Below are 25124 nucleotides of genomic sequence, written 5' to 3' on the forward strand. Positions count from 1 at the left end.
TAAACTCTGGAGGTTGTTTCTGTTGAGCCTCAAGCCTTTGCTCTGACACTAATGTGATGTAATTTTCGTGTAGGACGGGATCTTTAAGATGAGCCTCTCCCCGGACGGGACTCTCCTTGCAGCCATTCACTTCTCAGGGCAACTGAGTGTGTGGGCCGTTCCATCGCTGAAGCAGCAGGGGGAGTGGAGGCAAAACGAGCAGGTGAGTCTCCAGGTCCTGATTCTTCCTAGGACGGGTCTTGCCTAAGGGGGACTCCCGGCAGTGATTTCACTTTGCTGTGATATTTTACTGTGGTGCACTGATGTGATTTATTCTCATCATTCCAAAACTTACAATACTATTGGTACGGTAGGACAGGCTCCTAATAGAGTAGCACTGTGGAATGGTTTTAATTTCTAGTGCAGTACGCTCTGTATGTGGGATCTAATCTGTCCATCGCATTTTCCATTCCACGCCTCCCCCTTGTTTTTTCTGTTCCAGAAACACAGATTGGAGATGTTACTTTTTTATAAAGGGTCAACTGATGTGATCAAGGCTTTGAAGGGTCAATATTCTAAAAACATCACTATTCTTCCCAAATTTTGCAACTCTGGTAACATTGGGTTTACTTAAGGCTTGAAGGGAGTTATTGTCTCTTCACTCAAAAGATGGATAGTGAAGATACAAAGAAAGATAGAACTGTTAAATTTGTAATGTCTTACAATGACATTTTAAGAATTAAAAGAGTTACTTAAAAACTGATGAAATCCACATCAATTATAATTTAAAATTATGATGGGCAAGTGAGGTCCGCTTATATAACGCCACATATTGTGATAGAGGGAAGGTTTAAAAATAATCATCTCAATTACATACAGTGTGTGTTATAAATCTTTTACTCTTCTGATGATTATTTTGCATTTCAGCACTTGAAGGGTTAATTTCCCTTCTATCACTTCGCCATTCCTTTTGGTTTTTAATAGAAATACCTTGTCACCAGGTTTGGTGGATAGTTTTGCGATTCGAAGGTTGGAGTGTTTTCCCTGAGAAATCTGCGTGGATTGATGTCCTTTTTCAGAATTCTTTTAAATTTCACCAGTTAAACTGCACTGTTCAAAGAATTCTTAGTAAGCTAATGGCATTTTTATTCAGAATAGTCGGGGGAAGAGAAAGTGGCTCTGCATTTTCTTACTCTTTCCACAGACTGAAATTCATTCATTCTGGCTCGCGAGGTCTTCCGTATCTTCAGCGCAGGTTTAGGAAGATCATTTCCCTCTGGGAACTGAGAGATCATTTCAGTTCCTACCTAGAAATTAATTTGTTCTTGGCCTCTCTACTCCCTGGGTCTGCACTTGTTCTAAATAGAATGGAGGCCCCTCAGCCTTCCACCTCAGCGGCCAGATACGAGGGACCTGCTCTCGGCAGTGAAATTACAGCTCATCTGACTTCCGTCTCCACTCCAGGAGTAGAGTGGACCGGCTCTCTAAACCGTTCTTTTAAAAAATGTATTTTAGCTAGGCGTGCCAGATACTTGATCCAAAAGTTGCCCATGTTTTCCATGGTGATAAAATATTCAGCTTTTGTCATTCGGGAAGATCCTGATGTTCTGTTGTACGCGGGAAATTGTACATTTGGGCACATTTACATGGTGAGAACTTTGGATGTGAAAGACATTCTCCCCTTCCCCTGACTTTCTGTTTTCTTAGGTTGTTTTCAGTCACCTAATAGAAAGCACACTTCTTGTGAGTTCGTTCATCTTGTGAAAATGCTAGGATGTCGTACAGTGTAAAGGCTGTTCGAGAAGATCCATGAGCTCACTTTTTTTGTTCACCGGAGTTCTGGACGGCCCTTCCTGTCCTGTCCGCACAGACGGACCGCATCTGCCATGGGCCTTGCCCACTGCCCTCAGCCCTCTGACTGGCTGGACTTTTTTTGTCTCAGTTGCCAGTCAATGCCCATATAACCCTTTAGCCTTTAACTCAATGTTATTCATTAATTAGGATTCTGTAGTGATTTTTTAATTAAAACAATTTTAATTTAAAAATCGCTTAGAAATCTTGGAACTCTGGAGTGAATAACTATATAAATATCTCAGTAGTTGGACTAGGCCACCAGGAAAGTGACGGGACAGGAAAAGGAGGGAATTTGGAAACAGCAGAACAGGTGCGTGGTGGGACGCGATAAAGTCAGGCTGGACATCCGCCTCCAGCGTTGTCCCAGGGCGAGTCTCGTGGACAGAAACGTGCTGCGAGTTTGGACTCACTGTCCGCCAGGAATTGCCGTGGCCTGATTTTTCTGTGGCTGTACCTCAGTGAGGTTCCATCTCACCGCCTTTGGCTGTGACCCAGTGACCCCCAGACAGTCTGGTGGCTGTTCTCTGAGCCCTTGTCCCGGGGTTATTCAGCAAGCGAGCAGTGCGGCTGAGATTGGACTTCCTGTCTCTAGGAGTCTGATGTCCACACTCTTTCCATTGGAAAGTAAATACATTTTTAAAAGGTGAGCGGGGGGGAAACTTCTATTTGTTAGACTTTATGTATTTGATGATCTTTAAAAAAGAACCGAGACAAGTCCTTTTTCCCGGTGAACGTAACACAGGTTGCCTCGCCCCTCTCAGATATGTTGGTCTCTCGAGCTAGGTGGCGTGTCCCAGTTTCCAGAATAAGTGATGAGATACCCTCTCCTCGTGAAACCCTTTGTCGTCAGTGTCTGTGGCGCGTGCTGCGGAGGGACGGCAGGAGGCGCCCGAACAGCCAGCCCCTGCTCGAGTCTTGCCCCTCCAGGCGCAGTAACCTGGGGGTCCGTAACCTTCACCAGCTGAATAACCTGGGGGTCAGTCGCATCGGGCTGGGCCTTTCAGGCGTGCACGCGACAGTCTGAAGGGAGTCGCCAACGTCTGGCACGCTGGGTTACCTTCTGGAAGGCTTGGGGGAGTGCCACGGAGAGGAGGTAGCTACTAGACTCCTAACAGTAATCGTAAAATAAAGTTCAACTGTTTATTGAATCTCTACCAAAGGCTGGAGTGGAAAATGCAATCAGTCACAGTCTTTGCCCTTAAGCTGTTCGGTCTTCCAAGGGAAATGATAAACAAATCAATAAAATAACATGTTAATATTATGAAAAGATAAGCTCAGAGGAGAGGCACATAAATTCAGTGGATAGTGTCGGCGGGAAGGACTCGTGGGAATAAATAGCGTCTGTGCAGTGCGGCTTGGCCGTCCCCAGAGCAGTTTTCATTTATTTTATTTGCTTCACAGAAGCCCTATCAAGTAAAAAGTGGGTTCGTGCTCATTTTAATAGAGGGGAAGAGTGCTAACGGTGGTTAACGGGGTCCGTTAGATGCTGGTGTTAGAGTCAAGATTTCAGGCGGACCCGTGGCTCCTAGGCTGAGCCTTTTCCAAGTCACCGTGGTGCGTGGGGAGATGCTGACTTGCACCTGGGCACGCGGGCACTAGTGGGCGCTAGTGGGCTCGCCTCGGCAGCGCCTGTCCGCAAACCCGGCGCCCGCTGTGATGTTGATGGAGAACGAGGGGGGGGTGGGGGGGTGTGCTCTGCAGTTGACGTGAGTGACCCTCTGGGAGCCGGGCACCTGGTTATGTGGAGACCCCGGCAGTGGGATGTCAGTAAGTGCGGTGGACCTCGCGCGCTCATCACAGGCTGGGAGCCACTTGAGAACACTCCAGCCCCGGAAGGCACTCGACCAGCCGCTCTCTTCTCCCTCCTCCGGCGATGGATGGTCAGGTGGCGCGGGGCGACCAGGCGCGCCGGGCTCTGTTTCCCTTTATCGTGGCTCCAGGAAGTGAGCGGACAGGCCGCTTAGTTTGAAAGGGGTTCTAGGGTAATGGGTAGTGTAGAGTCAGAAATGACAATTTTAGCTCAGGCAACGTTGCCTGAGAAGAAACTAAGGTTGTCATTGCCCTGTACAACCTTAAACTCTCTCTCTTTTTTTTAAAGTGATTCATTTTTTTTTAAGATTTTATTTATTTATTTTTAGGGAGGGAAGGGTGGGGGGGGAGAGAGAGAGAGAGAGAGAGAGAGAGAAAGAAAGAGAAACATCAATGTGCGGTTGCTAGGGGTTATGGCCTGCAACCCAGGAATGTACCCTGGCTGGGAATCGAACCTGGGATACTTTGGTTCCCAGCCTGCACTCAATCCACTGAGCTATGCCAGCCAAGGCTAAACTCTTTTTTTTTTTTTTAAGATTTTATTTATTTATTTTTAGAGAGACGGAAAGGGAGGGAGAAAGAGAGGGAGAGAAACATCAGCAATGTGTGGTCGCCTCTCTTGTGCCCCTAACTGGGGACCTACTTGCAACCCAGGCACGTGCCCTGACTGGGAATCCAACTGGCAACCTTTCGGTTCGCAGGCCGGCCCTCAGTCCACTGAGCCACACCAGCCAGGGAACCTTAAACTCTTTTACTCAATTGTAAGTTCAGCTCATCTGGGGCTTTCCTTTTGTAATTTGCTACTTTATTAGTTTTTAGAATGTACTTTGTGTGATTATTTCCTCTATAAAATCTAATGATTAAAGATCTTGTGTAAGTGCCTGTTCTGACTTCCATCCGTCTAGTTCTGAGTTGATTAAACACTTCGGCTTTCATTGTCAATATGAACATCCATCTGGCTAGAAATCTGTGAGTATTAAGGTTTGTTCATGTCTGGAATAAAGTAAATTGCTAAAGTGATTATCATTTCAAACATTTCCCATATGTTATGTTTATATATTTACCTCTTAGTTTTGGTCTTAATTTTGTCTGGAGAAGTTTTATTTACCTATGTGTACTTCCTTAGATGTAGTAGACAGAAAACTTGCCTTTTCCATTTTCATTGTATCCTCTCTTTGGCATACAGCAGGTGAGGACCATTGTGTTAGATGGATGAGTCCGTGGAGGGTCAGCGAGAGGGTGGCAGTCCCTGTGATTCATCTCGGTGTGACCCACAGCTGCCTCCACAGCCCACCCCGCCAGACGGGGAGCCCTTGAGAGCAGGCTCTGCACAGCCAGCTCTCCCGTGGGACCTCACCCAGGGCTTGGCGCACGGAATACCAGGCCGTGTTTGTGGAGCGGGTGAACTTTGGAAAGGTTGCTTTCATGTTGTCGGAGGCAGGGGCTTCGCTATGTTTAGCTTTTAGCCATACAAGAAATTAGATAAGAACTTTAAATGTGAAAAAGATGCTGGGTTAGTCACAATAGCCTTTCTTTATATACAATCTGTAACTGTGCTCCTGGGGCGCCCCCTCCAGGCTGCTGTTGCGCTGTAACGCGAGGGCGCCTGGGGCTCCTTTCAGACACAGACAGGGTAGCCTGGCTGGCATAGCTCAGTGGATTGAGCGCGGCCTGCGAACCAAAGCATCGCAGGTTTGATTCCCAGTCAGGGCACATGTCTGGGTTGCAGGCCACGGCCCCCAGCAACTGCACATTGATGTTTCTCTCTCTCTCTCTTTCTCCCTCCCTTCCCTCTCTAAAAATAAATAAATAAAATCTTGAAAAATTAAAAAAAAAAAGACACAGGGTAGCATGTTGTACAAAGAGGAGGGGCGTGGAGGCTGCTTCTCAGGACGTGTCAGCATGGGGCCAGATGCGAGGGTCCCTGGGGTGCTGGCATGGGTCACAGGAGCTTGGTGATCCTGTCCTCGGAGCACTGGCCCACAGCGTGTCTGCACAGACAGAGCCCTCGGAGTTGACAGCGCTGGTCACTCTGGGCCAGTTTGAATATCCTGAGGGGAGTGGCGGGGTGTCAGCTCAGCTGTGCACAGGGTGAGGGACAAGCTCTGAGGGTGCTGGTCTGGCGCACACCCCCTCTGCCCGAAACCAGGGTTCGGTCTGGAGTTCTGTTCGGGTTTCTTCCTTCAATATACTGTTTAGATAATATATTGTGAGGTTAAACATTTAGTTGAGATATCTAGATTGAATCTGCTGTGTCTTGCTAAGGCAGAAAGGCAGACAGTTAGGGCTGCCCCCCACAGAATGTAAGAGAGGCATGCAAGTGCGTATACCCGTGTGCATGTTACAGCCGCACTGTTTACAACAGCCACAGGCTACCACCACCCAGTGTTCACGAATGGGAGGGCGGATGAACAAGTTGTGGTGTGTGCTCACAGTGACAGAGGCTGTGCAGCCGCACGAGGATGCAGTACCGATGCGTGCCGCAACTCGGGTGACTCCCGAGAGCGTGGTGCTAAGTGGAAGGAGCCAGACACAGAAGAAGGTCACATGTGCCGGGAACCCGCTTATGTGAAATTTCCGGAGTAGGTAACCCATGGAGACACAGATGGACTGGTGGTTGCTGGGGTCTCGGGGAAGGGGAGGTGAGAAGTAATTGTTCAGTGGACAAGTGGTTTTCCTTGGGAGTGGTGGGCGTGTTTTGGAACTAAATGTAGGTGACACAACGTTGTGAATGTACTAAATGCTACTGAATTGTTCACTTTACACTTGTTATGTGAATTTCACCTCCATAAAAAATGACACAATTAACCTTCTTTTTCCGCAAAAACCCTAAGCAAAAATGCTGGTAATTAGAACTGGGTGTCCTGTACTTTAGTTAAATTGACGTACTTTTTTTCCTAAGTAAACGTAGTCTTTCCTGTGTACTTTTGCCCATGTTGTGTTGTCTGGAATATCTTTGGTCACCCATTTTCCACACCCAGACCTTATCCAGACTTCAGAGGACAGCACCATCAGGGTGTCTTTGTACCTCTTGAGTTCCTTTCTTCTTCCTTGAGCCCACGTGATCTCTGTCATTTGAAGACCTGTGACACTGTCATAGGCACACCTGTCGGGGGCAGTTACCCGGTGGCTTGGGTTACAGTCACCTGTCCCTGGCTCCTAGCCCTCTGCCTGCTTGTGTGTGCGTCCTGTAACGTCTTATTTTCTCTCCTCTGTCAGTGTAAACGCACGGCATTTCTGGACTCTACAGCACAAGAAACCACACTTCAGAGAGGACGGAAGAAGACCAGCCCTGTGTCAGCTGATTTTTCTATAGCAGAGACATTCTCACTGGGGCTCAGTGGTTTAGATGCCCAGCGTTGCGTCCTTGTGACGCGTGGGCGCTCTAGTGGTCTGGAAGATTTGTTGGCGATTAATTTACCCAGAGCTGAATCATATTATTGTTGTTGTTTGCTGGACTTAAAGTTTTACAGTGTCATTTCCCACCCTCCGTGCGCTCCGGGATGCCAGCAGGGGACACACGGGCTGCCATGGGAATAAGTGGCCGCACGCCTGTGGGCTGTCGGGGCAAGGACAGCTGGCGGCTCGGGGGCGGGGGCAGCCCCTGGGGCTCCTCATAAGTGATCAAGTGAGATTTCAAATCCGTTGATTATATTCAATAATATGTATTGTACTGTATTCCAGATCTTTGAAACATGATCATTTTTTCATGATTCAGTCAACCAGGACAATGTAGTTCTTCCTGTAGTATAAAAACATAGCCTTTTATGCTAACTTTTTTTGGGATAAAGTTTAAAGAATGACATCTTCTGTTCTCAGGGACCAGTCCCAGTGACTTACTGTAGCAGTAGGGAGTAAACCTTCTTTCGGGCCATGGAAGGAAATAGCGATTCTAGTATCCTGAACTCTTAGCCACTGATAAATTGGTTATAACACATGTTCACTTATTGTGTCCTGTTAGGGGAAAAGCACAGTTGACTGAAGTGTAGCGTCACTCTTTCTAGGTTTAAGATTTCAGATAAACATCCAAATGGTTTTTTTGTCCTTTTCCATACTGTTGTAATTCTCAAGATTAAGTACCTAACAGTGAACTTCATCTCAGTTGTTTTATGGTATTTCAGAGATAATGATCCGTCATTGCATTCACAAAGGTGGGTAAGATACTATGTTGCCCTGAGATTGGAATATGAATGGATTCAGTTTAAAGATTACACGCTGTTTTTTTTTTTTTTTTTTTACTTAGTGAATCTTCAGTCGTAGAAGGAACTGGAGATTATGTGGAGGTTGTGGAGTCCAGTCTCAGAGCTGCGGAAGCCAAACCTGGGGGGTTGCTCAGTTACAAGTGTGGGGTGTGTGTGTGTGTGTGTGTGTGTGTAGGACGTGTATCCAGGCCGGTGTTTGTGCGCAGCAGCACACCTGTTCTCCCAGAATGCAGGCGTGGGTGTGTGTGGGATTATTCGTCAGTGTGTCTTGCGTTCATTGGTGTCAGTTGTACACTGGCTGTCGTCTTGTTCTCATGCACGTACTGCCTTCATCACACTGAGTCCCAACACTTGCCTGTCCGCATAAGTGCAGGAACAGTCGCTTTTCCGAGTTATGGAGAGGAGTGGATTTCAACCAGATCAAAGGAAAGCATCGTCTCTATATTTTATTATTAAAAAAAAATCCATAGTTGTTCTTCTTTTCTTGTTGTTCAATTACAGTTGTCACCATTTTCCCCCCATTACTCTCCCCTGCCCTACTCACCACCACCTCCCACATTCAGCCCTCCCCTTCTGCTCCCGCCCCCCCGTTAGCTTTGTCCTGGGTCCTTTATACATGTTCCTTTTTAAAAAAAATATATATTTCCATTGCCTTTCAAATAGTTTTTAAAAATATTTTATTTATTTATTTTTAGAGAGGGAAGGGAGGGAGAAAGAGAGAGAGAGAGAAACATCAATGTGCGGTTGCTGGGGGTCATGGCCTGCAACCGAGGCACGTACCCTGACTGGGAATCGAACCTGCAACACTTTGGCTCGCAGCCCGCGCTCAATCTACTGAGCTACACCTGCCAGGGCTTATACACATTCCTTGACGACCCTTCCTCTTCTTTCCCCTGTTACCTCCCTCCCCTCTGGTCACTGTCAGCCTGTTCTTTATTTCTATGTCTCTGGTTCTGTTTTGCTTGCTTGTTTGTTTTGTTGATTAGGTTCCACTTATAGGTGAGATCATATGGTATTTGTCTTTCACCTCCATGCTGTTGCAAAGGGTAGGAGTTCCTTCTTTCTTTCTGCTGCATAGTATTGCATTGTGTAAATGTACCACAGTTTTTTGATCCACTCATTTACTGATGGGCACTTAACTTGTTTCCAGCACTTGGCCATTGTAGATTGTGCTGCTATGAACATTGGGGTGCACAGGTTCTTGTGAATTGGTGTTTCAGGATTCTTAGGATATAATCCCAGCAGTGGAACTGCTGTATCAAAAGGCGGTTCCATTTTTAGTTTTTTGAGGAAACTCTAGGTTTTCCACAGTGGAGGCACCAGTCTACATTCCCAGGAAAAAAAATGCATAGTTCTTGATGATACTCTCATAATTTTCTGACATGGGTGACTCAGGAACTCATGTGTCTATGTTTTGTATCTAGCCAGGGTATGATGACCTTAATCCTGACTGGAGACTCTCCACTGAGAAGAGAAAAAAACTCAAAGGTGAGTTGTACGAAATATATTTAAAACCTTAAGAGACTCCTCATGTATAGTACAGGTGCTCTTTAGATGATGTAATATATGTAGGGCAGGGAGAAAATCTTTTTCTTTTCACCCTCTTGGGTTCTGTGAGTGGGGCCCTGCAAGATAAGATTGACAAAGGGCAGAGGAACAAGAAAAATGCAGATAGAGTTACACTCGCGTGTGTGGGGAGCTCACACAGGGGCGTGCTGGGGAGGAGGGGCTCCAGTGCTTGGCTGGAGATCGGGCCGACCTGGCGTCCTGGCAGAGGAGAGTGAACCTTAGAGAAGAGACCAGGCAAAGGAAAAGGACTGTGGGTTTCTCGGGTTCCTCCAGCTCACAGTGTTTGTGTCCACGTGGCGTGTTTCGGGTCGGCGCGTTCTCCCGGCTCTCTTCCCAGGTGTCAGAAGCAGTCAGCACTGCCACTGTGACACGTGTCTTACACTTTCTAAAAGGTGGTCGTTTCGTATTGTTTGTCCGGAAAGTGCTATATGAACATTTTCCAAAAGTCTTTTGTAACCTTATAGTTTGTACGCTTTGTACACACCTACCTTTCAATGTATTGTGTTACAAAGGGTGGAATATGTATGTATAACCTTTATTTTTTGAGAGGAGATACCTTCGTATATTTAATTCTGCATCCTCGTAATTTGGGACTTTGACAAATTCTTGGCACTCAGATGTTCATTAAATAGATGACTATTTTGTAAAATTAGAGCGGTGGGTTGCAGTTTATTTTTTCCTCATTATTTAACATGCCTTTAGGGCCCAGATGTGGCTTCTGAACCGATTGTCGGACGGAATGTGTTGTGCCCGAACCACTGTGACGGGGGCCTTTGTGCTCGTTTGCTTTCCCAGCAGATAAGGAGTCCTTCTACCCGCTGATCGACGTGAATTGGTGGGCGGGCAGCGCGGTGATTCTGGCGCGCTGCTCTGGCGCTTTGACGGTCTCCTCCGTGAAAACTCTGAAGAACTTGCTGGGGAAATCCTGCGAATGGTTTGAGCCGTCACCTCAAGTCACTGCCACCCACGACGGGGGGTTTTTAAGTCTGGAGGTAATCCTGTCTCTGTAGAGCAGCCAGTGTGTTTGAAAGTAAATATGAATTTCACCAAAACCCTAAAGATCTGTTTCTTTAAGTTTGTTCACCCATTGCCTAATTTTGGCTTTAAAAACAAAAGTCTGTGATTGATTGGAATCACAGATTGAGTGCACTGTAAAAAAGATCTATTGTTTAGCAATTAAAAATTTGTATTGTAAAATTTATAGTTATTTTGCTGTTAATAACTATTTTTTCTTCAATGACATGATAGATTTTTTCTTTTTCTAGATTAGTCATCTTAAAATGTAAAAGGTATTGCCACCTAAGAAATATAGTCTTTAACCTTTTTCTGTGAAGTATGACAACTTAAAAATTTTGGTTCTTTTAGTAAAAAAAAGCTTGTTTATCATGAGAAGAAACTAGAAAATAGAGACTGGTAATTTAAAGTTACGTTTTGGTCATTTAAAATTCTTAGTTTAAGTCTTTGAAGCTTAATAGCTTTCACTTCAATGTAGATTGATAAGTATTTTTTACCTCAAAGTTTGTTCCTAAGTCTAAAGATGTTATTTTGAGAGAATTAAGGCTTAAATTCTAAGCCGACTCTGTTCGGTCTGGAATGAAAGTTATCGGTAGCAGTCAGGCATCCAGCCTCGGAACTTTGGGAAACTATTAGATGCTTTTAGAAAGGGTGGGGGGAGAGCTATTTCAGTAAAGTAAAAAAATGCATTCATGTTCATTTGCTAAATAGATAAAACAAATCGGCATCTTCATTTTCCACAGCTGGTATAAAAATATCAAGTGTGAAGAAATTAACGTTCTCAACTCCTTCATTTCCCTGCAGTAATTACTAGGCATATATTTACGAGATCCTATTAATGACTTATTAAAACAGACTTTAGTTTTGGAGATTGGGAGCCAGTAATGCATTTGAACATTTCCGGAGCTGTGCATGTAAGTGATGTTCGTCGTTGGGTTCCTTTGAATTCCATGTTCAGTTTTGACCACGTGGCCGATGCAAGGAGTGAAGCTGGAGTAGAATTACAAATGTTTTTCTCATTAACTCTACAACCTGCCTTTAGTTCCTCCCTATTTATTTAACGTCTCCTTTTTCAATTCAGTGTGAGATCAAACTCGCCCCCAAACGCTCTCGCTTGGAGACGAGGGGCGGGGAAGACGAGGAGGGAGAGGAGGACTCCGATTCGGACCAGGACGTGTCCGCCAAGGCTCGCTACTTCGGCTACGTCAAGCGGGGCCTGTACCTGGTGACGGAGATGGAGCGGTTCGCCCCGCCGCGGAAGCGCCCGCGGGCCGTCAGCAAGCACTACCGCCTCGTGAGTCTGCGCTCCACCACCCCGGAGGAGCTCTTCCAGAGGAAGGTGAGGGCCCGGCCGCCACAGTGCTGATCTGATGGAGAAAAACCTTTTCTTTTTTTTTTTAAAGATTTTATTTATTTATTTTTAGAGAGGGAAGGGAGGGAGATAGAGAGAGAGAGAGAGAGAGAGAAACATCCATGTGCGGTTGCTGGGGGCCGTGGCCTGCAACCCAGGCATGTGCCCTGACTGGGAATCGAACCTGCGACGCTTTGGTTCGCAGCCCGTGCTCAATCCACTGAGCTACGCCAGCCAGGGATTAATCTTTTCTTTTTTAATGAAGGAAGGAATTTGAAGCAGAATCGTATTACTGACATATTTGAAATATCAGAATTAAGTAGCCTTTGAAAACAATGCTGTTTTTTGTGCATGAATGATTGAAATAAAAAGTGATGGAAGATGGATTTGCTTCGCTTGTCCACTTTGTGGCTTAGTCTGGGAGTTGGCGGCCCTCCTTGTCTGTGTCTCTGTGCAGCTGTCGCCTCAGACTCCAGATGGTGGGGGAGACCTGCACACTTGCTTCCTCCTCAGCGCTGTGCCTGGGGGCAGGGGCTGGCTGGGTCAGCCCTGGATGGTCCCCGCACTGGGGGTCAGGCTGTGGGCACTGCTTGTCCTGGTTTTGCCATCATTTTCTCTGTAAATGGGAGCATTTCCCTTTCTCTTTCCTTTCTGTGCAAGTGCTAAACTGGGCCTGTGTGTCCCTCCGAGTGTTCCTGAGCCTCTGGTGCCACCATGCCCAGGAGAATAATTTGGCATGCATAACATGCTACACATAGGTTAAGGGCTAGTCGTCATCCTTCACGCCGTCACCGTAACCCTGTTTCCATTTCCTTGTCCGAAGATTGAAAGTGAAGAGTACGAGGAGGCCTTGTCCCTGGCTCAGACCTACGGCCTGGACACGGACCTCGTGTATCAGAGGCAGTGGAGGAAGTCAGCGGTCAGCAGTGCTTCGATTCAGAATTACCTGGTACGTGACATGGTAAAATTCAGATATTTGGAATATCTTTTGGTTGTGGGGCTTCATATTAGAGTAGTTTATATTGCTGACAAAGTGTGTTTTCCTCAACTTAAAAAATTACCTTGTTATCCTGTTTTATTGGCCCCGCAGCCGGACTTGGATGCTGAAGACATGTGAATACTATTTACCGATAAACCAACCTACTACCCGGCTTTGACCTAACCCTTCCTTTGCCTCTACCTCAGTTACCTGTCTTCACCTGCATCAGTCAGGGCCCCATCAGAAGCCAGAAACCACACAGTAACTTGAACAGGGAAAGCTTTAGTATGGAGAATTATTTTCTAGTAACGAGAGATTAACTATAAAGGGGCAAAGAGAACTGTAAGGAATTCTTTGACCCGAGGGGCTAAGGAGCATACCCAGGAGGGAACGGACTTGGAAGGGAGGCCTCCTCCCCTGGGCTGGGGCTCAGACCTCCCTGGGGCAGGGGTAGCTGCAGCAGCTGGAGGGACGGTAACTCCCCGGGGTGTTGCGGGCCAGGGCTGGTGCTTAGTGGCCAAGGTTGGGACAGTTGAGCTTGGTCCTTAATGGCCCGAGTTGGCAGGCAGGAAAAGGTGGGAAGGATGGGCAGATCGGGTGCTCATGCCAGGGTACGGCAGTGAGTGGGCGTCAGAAAACGCCACAGACTGGTGGTCAGGAAACTCTCCTCTGGCGTTTTCCCCCTTGAGGCTGGTAGCTAAGAACCTAGGCCAGGACTGAAAAGAAACTCCCCCTGGAATGGGGGGGGGGTGGAGTCTGGGAGGTCTCCCCCTCCCTGGGGAGGAATCTGCCCAGGGGAGTAAGTAGGAGGGGATTCAGCAAGAGGTCAGAGGTCGTCCGTGGCCGGAGGAAGAGGGGAAGCAAGTGCCCCCAGATGTCCCCTCCGTGCAGTGCTGGCTGCCAGGCCGTAGGAGCAGGCAGGAAAGAGTGAGAGCACTTCAGGAGCGGAAACGCGGGGCCTTTCCTGTGTGGTGGCGCTCCATCGCCCTCTTACCGCACCAGACTTCCTGTGCCCGCTCGCACCACCGGGAGACGCGGCCTGTCCCCGGGCTGGCGGTGAAGAGGCAGTTCGAAGGTGAGGGGCAGTAGGGAGGCAACTGACAGCCAGGCTTGACTGACACCTCCCTTTTGCTTAAATCTTGGAATCGGATCCTTCCTGCCATCTGCTGCCACAGTCCTTCTGTCGCCTGTGCATTGGCGCCCTCGACACCATGAGGCAGTGCTTGGATTCAGGGCCTGCTCTTGAACGGGAGCGGCTTCTCGTCTGACATTTAGGGAGGAAAGTATCTTTGCACATAGGAATAAAGTCGTGTTGGGAAGATTTCATGGTAATTGTTTTCCTTAAAGATTTGTGTACACGAGTCATTAAAAATAAAGAAAAACGTAATCAGAAAAAGCCATATGTAATAAGTAGATGCATCAGCCAACACGAAGATAAAGTGTTAATACAAATGAGACACCGGAGATGAGACAACAGAGAGATAATTAAACAAAGGAAGAAAACAAAGTTGCTTGTATTTTCATTAGAATTTCAGAACACCAACTCTGTATTATCTTTTTTTGTGTGTGTGACTCAGGACAGTGAGCTCATGAGCTCACGTATGCTACTTTATGGCTCTTTCTGGAACAGAGTAAAAGAAAGTTTTGGTTTCTGAAGGAGGAAAGCAAGTACAGTTTTTTGGAGGGCAAAATACTTAATTCAGCTAAATAAACAGGCAGCGAAGAGTTAAAGTAGGATGCTAGGGATGGGGAAGGAGTGGAGGAGCCACTTAAATACGGGTTTTGCTTATAGGGAGCTTGTAATCCCACTGAGAAGACAGGCTTTGTGCCCAAACTGTTCATAACCACACGGGAAGAGTCCATATTGGCGCGGCGAGAACCCCGGGAGGGGGCAGTCCTTCCAGACCCAGTGGTCATGGACGGTTTGTGTCGTGAAGGTGTTGTGAGCAGGAACGTGGAAGGACTCAGAGCAGGCCTAGCGTTTGAGGAGAGGAAGCCGTTTTTGGTGGGACACATGGTATGGGCAAATGAAAAGAAAATGGTCGTGACTCTCATGGGGCCAGCGACCAGATCTGTCTTACTCGCTGCGGTGTCCTCAAGTCTAGTTCAGCGCCTGGAATACACAGTTCTTGGGTGAATGGATGGGCTCCGAGTAAACCGGTCTGCTGGGTCTTGCATTCCAGCCTGCTGAACGCTATGGAGTGTGAGCAGGAAGGCATGTGGGTTTGGGTTTGGGAGGGTGTTGAAAACCTGTGATATCCTCAGGGTCATGGGGGCTCTTGGGGAGTCCCGGCTGTGGGGGTGCAGAGGGCGGTGGTGTAGAAGATGCGCTGGCCTGGCAGGAGAGTGGTGGTGGGGACCCCTGCAGTGTCCCAGGCATTGGGTACTGATGGCAGAGACTGGTATGCAGGCCACAGACATGGAAAAGGGGAAATGAGTTAAGAGCCATTTGAAGAAAGACTTCAGAATGTGTAAAAAAGAAAGCTAGCTGGTGTGAGTCAAATCCTACTTCAAATTGGTAATCAGTGGGAGTCTGTGTGTGAATAGGGCAAGTCAGGATTTAGAATGGAGCCGGAGGAAGCATTTGGGAGGAAGGAACAGGCCCTTGGTCTTTCCAAAAACAGCATAGCGTGGCCTGCCATGGCTCAGTTACCAACCACACTGCTCTGCGATGCGTGTCACGGTCACGTAGATACCAGACCTTCACGTGCTGCGCCTCATTCGTGTTGTTTCAGAGTTAAGCATGCTGGTTGCAATAGGATGTATCTCATCTTGCCTTCCTGCTTTATTTTCTACCCTGTCGTATAACCCAAATGAAAACTGAAGAGCTATTATACATGCTTGGAAAGATCTCTTTGTTTCCAAAAATGAGCACTGAGGTTTGTGCTTCCCTGTGGTCTGTTAGAAGAAGAAGGGGGTCAGTTGCAGCCACCTTCGCTGCATCCAGTTCTGGTCGCCCCAGGGAAGGGGACTAGCTCTCTGCTGAGGACCTTGCCCGGCGGCTGCCTGCACTCCCTGCACTCCCTGCATTAGGGCTTCAGCATTCTAAAAGGCCCTTGTCGGGGGCTGGCAGGTGATGCAGGCTGTTTGATGCCTCTGTGTTTTGTTTTCTTTTTACCCAGAGTAAAATAAAGAAACGGTCCTGGGTTCTTCACGAGTGCTTGGAGAGAGTCCCCGAAACCGTGGATGCCGCGAAAGAGCTGCTGCAGTATGGCCTGCGGGGCACGGACCTGGAGGCGCTTGTAGCCATAGGGGACGGAGCGGATGACGGCAGGTTGGTGCAGGAAGACCTGGGTTCAGGGGCACAGGCAGCTTTGTGAGCGCGTTTAAGCTGAGACGCTGGACAGGGTAAACTCCTGTTTATTTAGGTTACTCTGTAATGAAGCAGTTGCTTTTGATCAAAGCTTTCTTATCTGAAGTCACAGCTTTCTTTCCTTTCAATTAAACGTGTTTACGGATCACGGCTTGATGCTGAGGAAAGAGCAAATGCTGGAAACATTTACTGAGTGTTGGCCATTTCTCGGCTGCAGGCTCACGCACTGCCTGGGTGGGCCCACCGGGCCGATGCGCCCCCTCGGGCAGGCCTGAGCCTCGCTCACTTTCCTTGTCTGGAGCCCCACGCCGGCTTCAAGAGATCGTCTGGCGCGATTAAGTTGCAGGTCTGGTGGGAGCACCTCATACACCTTAAGCACCAGAGAGATGCCAGTTAATAATAATAAAATAAGGTTGTCTGCTGAGAGCCATCGCTCACCAGACATTTGGGACTTTTTGTGGCATGTAAACGTGGCACTCTGTCTGCTGCATAAGTGAAGTGCATGAGACTGACCGTCGTGACCGTCGCAGAGGTGAATCACCTTGTAAACTCCAGGCAGCGCTTTCTTTGTGGGCTGTTTCACACGGGTGCATTGTTTCTTAAGTTTTCATTTTCTCGATTTTTAAAATCTCTAAGTGTGATCATTCCTGAGGACTGGAGGACTTTTTGCCCGGCCTGTGGCTATAGTGAGTGAATCACTCTGCGTACGGTAGCCATAGCTTTCTCTCAGATGATGGGTTGTTTCTGTGGGAATCAAACTAATAGTGAGCCCGTCAAGGTAGGGGGAGTGGTTTCCCACGGCGTGGGTGTCCTCTCTGCCCACAGGTTCGCGCTGCCTGGGGACGTGGACATCGACGGCGTGCCCTACGAGGAGCTCTGCCCCGAGGACGAGCCTGCCCGGACCGCGAAGGCGAGCGAGCTCAGGAAGCGACAGGAGCTGCTTCGGTTAGTGGACTTCTCAAAGTAAGTGCTGTGTTACCGTTCGTTTGGTGATTTCTGCAAGATAATGGGTCATCTAAGCGTGTTCTTTCCTGGAGGTAATTGCTCTAAGTTATTTCAGCAACTTAAATCAAGTGCATTTAATGTTTTACCCTTGCGCTTTTGTGTACTGTTCCACAAGTTTGGGGCTCAGTAGAATATTGATCATCTTTATTTTGTTTTAACTCTCAGAGAAACGTGCTTTCATGTAAGTGTGAGTGGCCTGATTTATTCATTTGAAACAGGTTGACCCTGGAACAAAAGGAACTCTGCCGGTGTAGGCTGAAACTACTAACCTACCTGGATCGGCTTGCCACGCACGAGGTAAGGGCTGGTTGCGGTCAGACCACTCGCGTTTACTTGACCTGTCGTCGTCGTAAGTGCTGTGGCGGCCCCGGCGTCTCATACCCTTGGTCTTTAGAACTGGCTCAGCAGAAAACACTTCATTATGTGCAGACACAGGTTGTCCTGTGCACGAGTTTTGGTGAAAATCAGAGACCGTGGAAGGCCACAATTGTTCGTCTAGGGAGTAGAAGTGCTTCAGCTGCATCACTGCGTCTCTGTTTCCTATGTTATAGTCCTTTCCATTTACTTTGATTTTGCATTTCAGTTTGAGGTTATGGAATACAGCTGTCTCTAGCACCAAAGTTCAGTATATGTTGTGTTTTAATAATCCTAATGTGAATATTTATGCTTCATTTCATTTTAGTGATTTGTTAGTGGGTTGAAGTTAGTTGATTGAACTTTGGTCCACTTATGTCCAAAATTAGACATTTGGCCTTAAAAATGTGTACGTGTATTTGTTCCCCAGGTGCACAAGCACAGATGTTCCCACGCTGGGCGTTTTGGTAGCGCCCTGCACCGTGAGGTGTGTTTAGGTGCTGTCGAGGGCGTGGTGCGTGGTTCAGCAAGACGCACAGCTTAGGCTGCTTTCCCACGTGACCATGTAGCCAAAGGTTCCCAGGGTTCAGTACACCTTCCGACCTTGGAAGTTTGACCTCTCTTGCAGGTTACCTCCTCAGTGGGGCTGGCCTCCTTTCTGTGGGCACGCCTCTGCTGGCTCTTAGTGCTGGCACCTGGTAGCCTCTCAGCAAGGGCCACACCTGATGAGGTGATGCCCGTGCTCTGAGTAACGGCGCGGTCCAGTACTTCTGATGCTGCAGGCGGAACCCGAAGCATTTGACTCCCCACCCGCTAATGTAATAGAAATGGTTTCAGACGAAACACTAGTGACGAAGGAGGGCTCTTTCTGGGGTTATTAAAAACCATAGCAACGAGTATATCACTTTACACAAACAGGTTGGAAAGCTTCTAATGGTTTTATCTGTAGTACAACTAGTTTGAATGTTGGATGGCCATATTTTTAAAAGCATATCATCTTAATTATGTTAGAGTGCTGTGCTATTTTGAGATAATATATAAAAACGTGTTGTCCGTATAGGTACGTTATCATTTTTTGGTTAGCCTTAGTTTTACTGATGAGATCTTAAAAAGAAAAATTCCATGAAATGGAAGCATTTAACTATCCAAATAATTATCTTTCACTATTCTTGAGTTGTTGAGTTGCTATTTCCTGTTAGACAGTAGTAAGTGCATTTATTATTACATGGGAATAGTGATATTTAAAGTATTTGTTGTAAGTAAAGTATTTATAAAGTATATGTAAGGTATTTGTACTTCCCACTTTTTAAGGGAATCAGCTAGCTTTTGAAAAGTAAATGAAGTGGATGAATTTGGCTGTTAAAACTCGTAAATGAAGATATATAGATATAATGACTAGCCAGTAGGTAGTGGTAGAGACAGGCATTGCATTTTAATCATAGGACATGTCTACTTTATTAGTTCTGTGATAAGTGACATAAAAATGGCTTCATGTAAATTTTATTCAAGTGCGTACTACATGCCAGACATCAAGCTAGTGCTGGAGATCAAGAGAGGACAAAGGGACAGTCCCTTATTACATAGGCAGTCATTGATGCTAATGAAAACATGAACCATTGATGAGGGGGCCTGATGGAGAAGAACATTACGTTTGTCCTGGGGATGCCTGAGACGACCCTGCACGACCCTGCACGGGAGGAAATGGGATCCTATTTCAACTAGTGCTCAGGGAAAGGGAAACAGAGTTAGGGCCTTGAGAAGGGGGAGTCCCCAAGGGTGGGGCTCTGTTTGCTGCAGTGGCTGCAGTGCCCAGGGCCATGATGCTGCCTGGCTTGTTGAGGGTCCCAGTAAATATTTGTTGAGGGGACTAGTAGGTAAGAGGGTATCTTGAGAAGTACCAATGTATTTGGCCCTGGCTGGTGTAGCTCGGTGGATTCAGTGTGGGCTTGTGAACCAGAGGGTTGTTGGTTCGATTCCCAGTCAGGGCACATACCTGGTTTGCAGGCCAGGTCCCCAGTTAGGGGAACATAAGGGGCAACCACACATTGATGTTTGCCTCTCTCTTTTTCTCCCTCCCTCCCCCTCTCTCTAAAAACTAAATAAAATCCTAGAAAAAGAACATAAAAGAGAAATACCAGTGTATTTGTTGAGGACTTAACTGTTCACCAACCAGTGTCTTACATACTTAGTCCAGATCGTGTCTCAATAATCCCCAGAGTCAGGCACTAGTATCCCCTCAGTTTTGTGGATATGGAGACCGAGGCTTAGGGAAGGCAAGTCGTTTGTCTAAATAAATAGGGAGGAGGGATTTGTGGCTGGGCCTCTGATTAGCAGCCCGAAAGTAACCCGTGGGCTCCCGACAGAGAGAGCTGGAGCGAAGAGAGGAGAGGTGGTTAGAAGGGTTCGTGGCCATGTGTTGAGAGGTCTTGCATGCTGTGTAAGGAGGCGCAGGAAGGCGCATTTTTGTCAGAGGCGGGAACAGCTTAGGAGGGACTGGGAGATGGGCCCCGTGGAGCCCGTGGCTGTGGGCCCCTCCCCAAAGGAGTCTGACTGTGAAGGGGAGCAGACAGGGTCGGGGTGGCAGGAGAAACAGGAAAGACTAAGGGTGGTTGTCTTAATAGAAGAGGGAAGAAGTCTTGCGTGTGCTCACGGGAGCGAACCAGGAGAGGGGGAGGGGAATTGGCCCAACAGCGGAAAGAGGAGACGAGTGTGCGCGCACTCCCTCCGCTTTTCCTTTCCTGTCTCCCAGGGTGCCTCCCTCCGCTTTTCCGAACCAGAGTCCCTTTTCCTTGCTCGCCTCTTAAATGGTGGTATTATGCCTCAGTCTCCTTTCATTTCGTTCCACTTCCTTTCCCTTGGAATCATCTTAGCTTCTGTGTTAAGGACTGCATCATGTATCTGGCTCATATCTCAGAACTCCTCCCCTGTGTACCCACCCGCCTTTTAGATGTGGGGAGCTCCCTCTGGATGTGCTGTGGGCCCTACCTCAACACGTCTGCACGTGGACTTCTGTCTCTCCGCCTCCCCCTCTCACCTCCTCCAGAGATCCTCCTTCTTCCCTCTTCCTGTCTCAGTAGATTAATTCAAAGGTGACAGTGTTTGTTGGCTGTTTGTTTTGTGTGCTCTGTATCTGGGCTTCAGCTCTGAGCAGGACAGACGTGAGCCCTGGTCATACATACATCATTCGGGGAGACCTGCCCTTGCACTTGCCCTAACTCCCGTTCGTCCTTCTGTGTCCGGTTCGGGGCCGTTTCTGGGGAGCCTTCCTGTCCTCCCAGAACCAGTGTTTCCCTTTGCCTGGTCCTGTTTGCTGGATTTTAAGGCACCCGGAGAGTAGGGTCAGGGTACCGTTGGCTGTATCACGACTGCCTGCCGCAGTGCCCCCAGCACATGGTAGACACTCAGTGAATGTCGCTGGGGGGAGGGACGGCTCGTTCTGCGTTTTACCGACTTTGCCCCAGCAGCGGTGAGTGCGAGTTCTCACACAGACACGGCTGTGCTCAGGACGCGCAGCCGCGCGTGCTGTCGCTGATTGGTTTTCACCGGGCGGCGGGTCAGGGTCGTCCTACTGGAATTCATGTAACTCGTACCACCTACTTCCTCGACTTCTGGGCGTTAAAAAATTAACAGCACTTGTAGACCAGCCATGTTCAAAGTGAAGGCGAGGCTGCAGGTGTGGTGGTTCAGTGAGTTCCAGCCCTCTGTGTTTAGGTGGGCGGGATGGTCAGGGTTTGTACTGTTTTCCTGTCATTGACATCTAAAAGGCCTTTCACGAAACCCCTGCTCCCTTCAGGAAATCCTAGGAGTGCGTCACGCACCCGAACAGAGGTTTGATGCGGAATTCTTCAAGAAGTTCAGAAATCAGAATATTGTTCTCTCAGCAAGAACGTATGCTCGGGTAACGTCTCTTTTGTAAATAAAACAACTGTGGTTAACAATTTGTAAATTTTTGAGTCATGCAGTTAGTGTTAATGCATATGCATACTGTTATATTTTCTTTTCTGTTGTAGTGTTAATGTACTGCAACAATAATGCAGTATTTATGTAGTATTAATTAGTATTTTATTGTGTGAATGTGCACAAATGGAATCCTATTTTAAAAGGCTTTTATTCGTCATTCTGACTTTTAAAAATAATTTTTTATAGCTTTAGATTGCAGGACATGATACAGACTAGGGAGAATCAGGAGTATTTCAAAATACTTCACGTCAGAACTGTATAAAACATCAGTGAAATGTTTTCGAACGTTCATACCGATCATTCCTTTATGTCTACAGTTCACATTGGAACTTACTCCTTGCCTTTCGTACAGGAGAGTAACGTGCAAGCCCTGGAGATCCTGTTCACCTACCACGGGCCAGACCTGCTCCCCCACCGCCTCGCGGTCCTCTCCAACTTCCCGGAGACCACCTCTCCGCACGAGTACGCCGCGCTGCTGCCCGAGGCCTGGTACGTGGCGCTGCGGCCGGATTTTACCTGCTTTCTGAGTTCCAGCAGTGCTGATTTTGCCGAGCACCTTAAATTGAAAAATTAATCTATTTAACCTTTTCTCTATTTGTGAAGTTATTTCTGACGTATTTTTAAATGATCCTAAAACCACAGTGTGTGTAGCACAAAGGCAGTATCCCCTTTTAGGCAGCCCCCTGATTTGGCTGTTAGGCACTCAGCATGTACTGTTTTGTGGTTAAGAACAGGTATCTGTTGGAATCTTGTAGGAATTGAGGTGTAGTTCTGACCACATTTGGAATTAGGCCGAGGGGACACAGGGCTGATGGAATCCTGCTTATTTTAACAGCCCTTCTCAGCCCTGAGAAACTCCAGAGGCACCAGGAGCAGTGAGAAAGCAAAGTGGCCCTTTGCTGTTTTTATAGCTTTATAACGCACTGTGCTATTTTATCTTTGAATGCCCTACGCTTTCTTTCTGAGGCCCTCCATAAACTGATCGGAATTTCGATAAATACCTTTGGTACGCCATACTGCAGCAGAGCGTAATCAGGAGATGAAGTTATTTTGAATCTTTGTTCTGTGATAGGTTGCTTAGGCAGACTTTGAAAATCTCTAGTTTCTTATGGGTCTTTACGTTATATTCATTTTAAACACATTGAAAAAATAGAAACCTTTTTTTTTTGGATTCATCTTTGTGTCTCTGGACAGTCTTTCCCATTGAGCATGCTGGTTCGTTCTGTCTCCAGACGTCCATGGGGTTCGTTCTGTCTCCAGACGTCCATGGGGTTCGTTCTGTCTCCAGACGTCCATGGGGTTCGTTCTGTCTCCAGAAGTCCATGGGGTTCGTTCTGTCTCCAGAAGCCCATGGGGCGCAGAGCCAGGCCAGCTGCTTTAGGCCTGGCCTCTTCCGTGAGTGAGGTCCTCCAGAGCTCATTCCTTTGCGTTCTCGTCCTGCTCTGTTCACTCTGTCTTACACCACTGTGCGTGTGCTGCCGCGGTCAGTCCCTTTTACGTCTGCCCCCCTTCCTGCTGTTCTCTCCCTGTCGCTCCACTCTGTAACAAACACCCAGCTCTGACCCCAGACGAACTCTTGCAGGCAGCAGCCATCTCGTCCTTACTGTTCTGCCCCCAGAGCCTAGGGCGGTGCCTGTGTCGTGGGTTCCGCGCACGTGTTTGCTAACTAGGAAGGGTAGGTCCATCTCCTGCCTGTGTGAGAACAGATTAGAGGGTGTCCTGAAGGGGGCTCACTTTCTTCCTTGCCTCCTCCTTATACCTGGTGCGTGTCTTCTCCACTCTGCCTGACCATCCTAGTTACAGAGTACCCTCACTTTAAACCCCCCTTTCCTGCTTTCCTTCTTCCTAGCATTTATCACTGTCTGTTTTAGTTTCACTTGTAACTTGTTCATCTCGCTTATTGTCTGTTTGCCCTTCTAACATGCCAGCTCCCAGAGGACAGGGATTTCTGCATGTGCTGTTTCCGTCCTCACCTTCTGCACTTGGAACAGAGGCACATTGTAGGCACCCAGCAAATACTTGTTGGATGAATGAATGAATGAACGCACGACCGAATGAGGATAAATTCCATCGTGTTTACTAGCATAGCCTCAGTGCCTAGAAGAGTGCAGGGTACAGGCTCAGTTAAGTGTTTTTGAACAAGTGCGTGCACCAGTTGGGGTGGGTGTGGTTCTGCATGTTAGGGTTCAAGCTGTGTGATATTTTGGACAGTGATAGTGAGTTTCTCCCACGAGCGGACCTTTTCACTGCTCTGTTTTGAGATTCCTCAGGCAGGACTTTTTCCTTTGCATTTAAACGGAATCTCATTTACCAATTTTCAGTCAACAAAATTTTATGATTATGATTTCTGGGAAACTTCCATGGTATGTTATTTTGTATGTTATATTGTCACTCTTAAATTACCGTGTGATTTTGACATTGATGAAATGTGACTGAGTTCCGTGATACTTTGAAATCACATTTTCTGTCATAGGTGATACATCTTTTAATTAACTACCACCCATAGTTTGTCATTGCTATCAAACATTTATACTCTATATTCTCGGTGACTGTTGTGGTTTTTAAGTAGAAAGGTGACATTTTTATACTATCTTTTTTGACTTTGGTATTTTTGACGTTTATAGCACATTTTATTTATTTATTTTCTTATGTTTCAATTGCAGTGACATCTAATATAACATTAGTTTCAGGTGTTATAGCACATTTTAGAAGGGTTATTTAAATTATAAAATTTGTGCCTCTTCCCGTTTCAAGCCTTTCCAGAATAATGGAAATGTCTGGTGTAAAAGGCTGTATTTTAAACAGGCATGTGTTGGGAGAGTGTAACAGCGCAGGGGTCGGAACACTGATGCTAGGGCCACGTTGTCCAGATCCGTCGTCTTGGACGAGTTTTCAACTGTGCCTCAGTCTTCTCACCTGTAAAATGGTGATGATTACAGCGCTTACTTCTTAGTGTTGTGAGAATGACCAGAGAGTTAATGTGCATGAAGTACTGAGAACGGTGCTTGGCACCAAGCAAGTGCTACTTACTTAACTGTTACCAGTTATTATTACTGCTGAATTTGATGCCAAGACCTTGGCCTCACGTACTTATATACATCATAAACTTACTAAACTTTTTAGTGGAGCCTCTGGCTGGGTACTACTCACTTGGTTAGAGCGCTGTCCCCCGACAGGCCAAGGTCGCAGGTTCCATCTCCGGTCAGGGCGTACACAAGAAACGACCAATGAATGCATCAGTAAGTGGAACAACAAGTCGATTTTTCTCTCCCTCTTCTTCCTCCCTCCCCCCTCAAATCAATAAATAAAAATAAAAAAAATAACTTTTTTACTGGAATAATCCTATAGTTACAGAAAAGTTGCAAAGATAATACAGAGACTTCATGTATACTCTTCTCTCTAGCTTACCCTTCCTTACATAACCATAGCACTTCATCAAAGCTAAGAAATTATTGCTGGAACAGTCACTTCTGCACATAATGTGACACATGCATTCTTAAAAATCACTAGCTGTGCACATTGTGCAGTGAAAACCACAGGATTTATGGGGAAAATGGGGTTGGGGCCCAGCAGTCAAAAGCTTTGTGCATTTTGTTCAGGGAAGCGTCCCTTGAGTGGCCCCTCTGGGTCACACACAGGTCAGGCCGGGGCGCCCTGATTTCCCGGGGAAAGGACGCAGCAGGTGCTGGGGGCCTGGCAAAGGCAGGCTCCCCTGAGTGCCTACGTGGATTTGCC

The 25124-nt window shown here is 47.2% G+C and overlaps 1 protein-coding gene across 4 annotated transcripts in view; it reads left to right on the forward strand.

Moving 5' to 3' along the window:
* Positions 1-25124, forward strand: part of NBAS (NBAS subunit of NRZ tethering complex) — a 243145-nt gene that overhangs the window by 47667 nt on the left and 170354 nt on the right. For 3 of the 4 annotated variants that reach the window (XM_045844418.1, XM_045844421.1, XM_045844420.1), the window contains exons 12-21: positions 74-202; positions 9269-9332; positions 10209-10405; positions 11509-11766; positions 12602-12727; positions 15880-16031; positions 16896-17033; positions 17294-17372; positions 21223-21327; positions 21742-21878. In XM_045844418.1, the coding sequence (XP_045700374.1) occupies positions 74-202; positions 9269-9332; positions 10209-10405; positions 11509-11766; positions 12602-12727; positions 15880-16031; positions 16896-17033; positions 17294-17372; positions 21223-21327; positions 21742-21878 (1385 nt within the window). The remainder of the gene's footprint in view (positions 1-73; positions 203-9268; positions 9333-10208; positions 10406-11508; positions 11767-12601; positions 12728-15879; positions 16032-16895; positions 17034-17293; positions 17373-21222; positions 21328-21741; positions 21879-25124) is intronic. The other variant, XM_045844419.1, reaches the window with a different exon arrangement.

This window comes from Phyllostomus hastatus, unplaced genomic scaffold, assembly GCF_019186645.2.
Source record: "Phyllostomus hastatus isolate PE091 unplaced genomic scaffold, TTU_PhHast_1.1 phas_contig_402, whole genome shotgun sequence".
Lineage (NCBI taxonomy): Eukaryota > Metazoa > Chordata > Mammalia > Chiroptera > Phyllostomidae > Phyllostomus > Phyllostomus hastatus.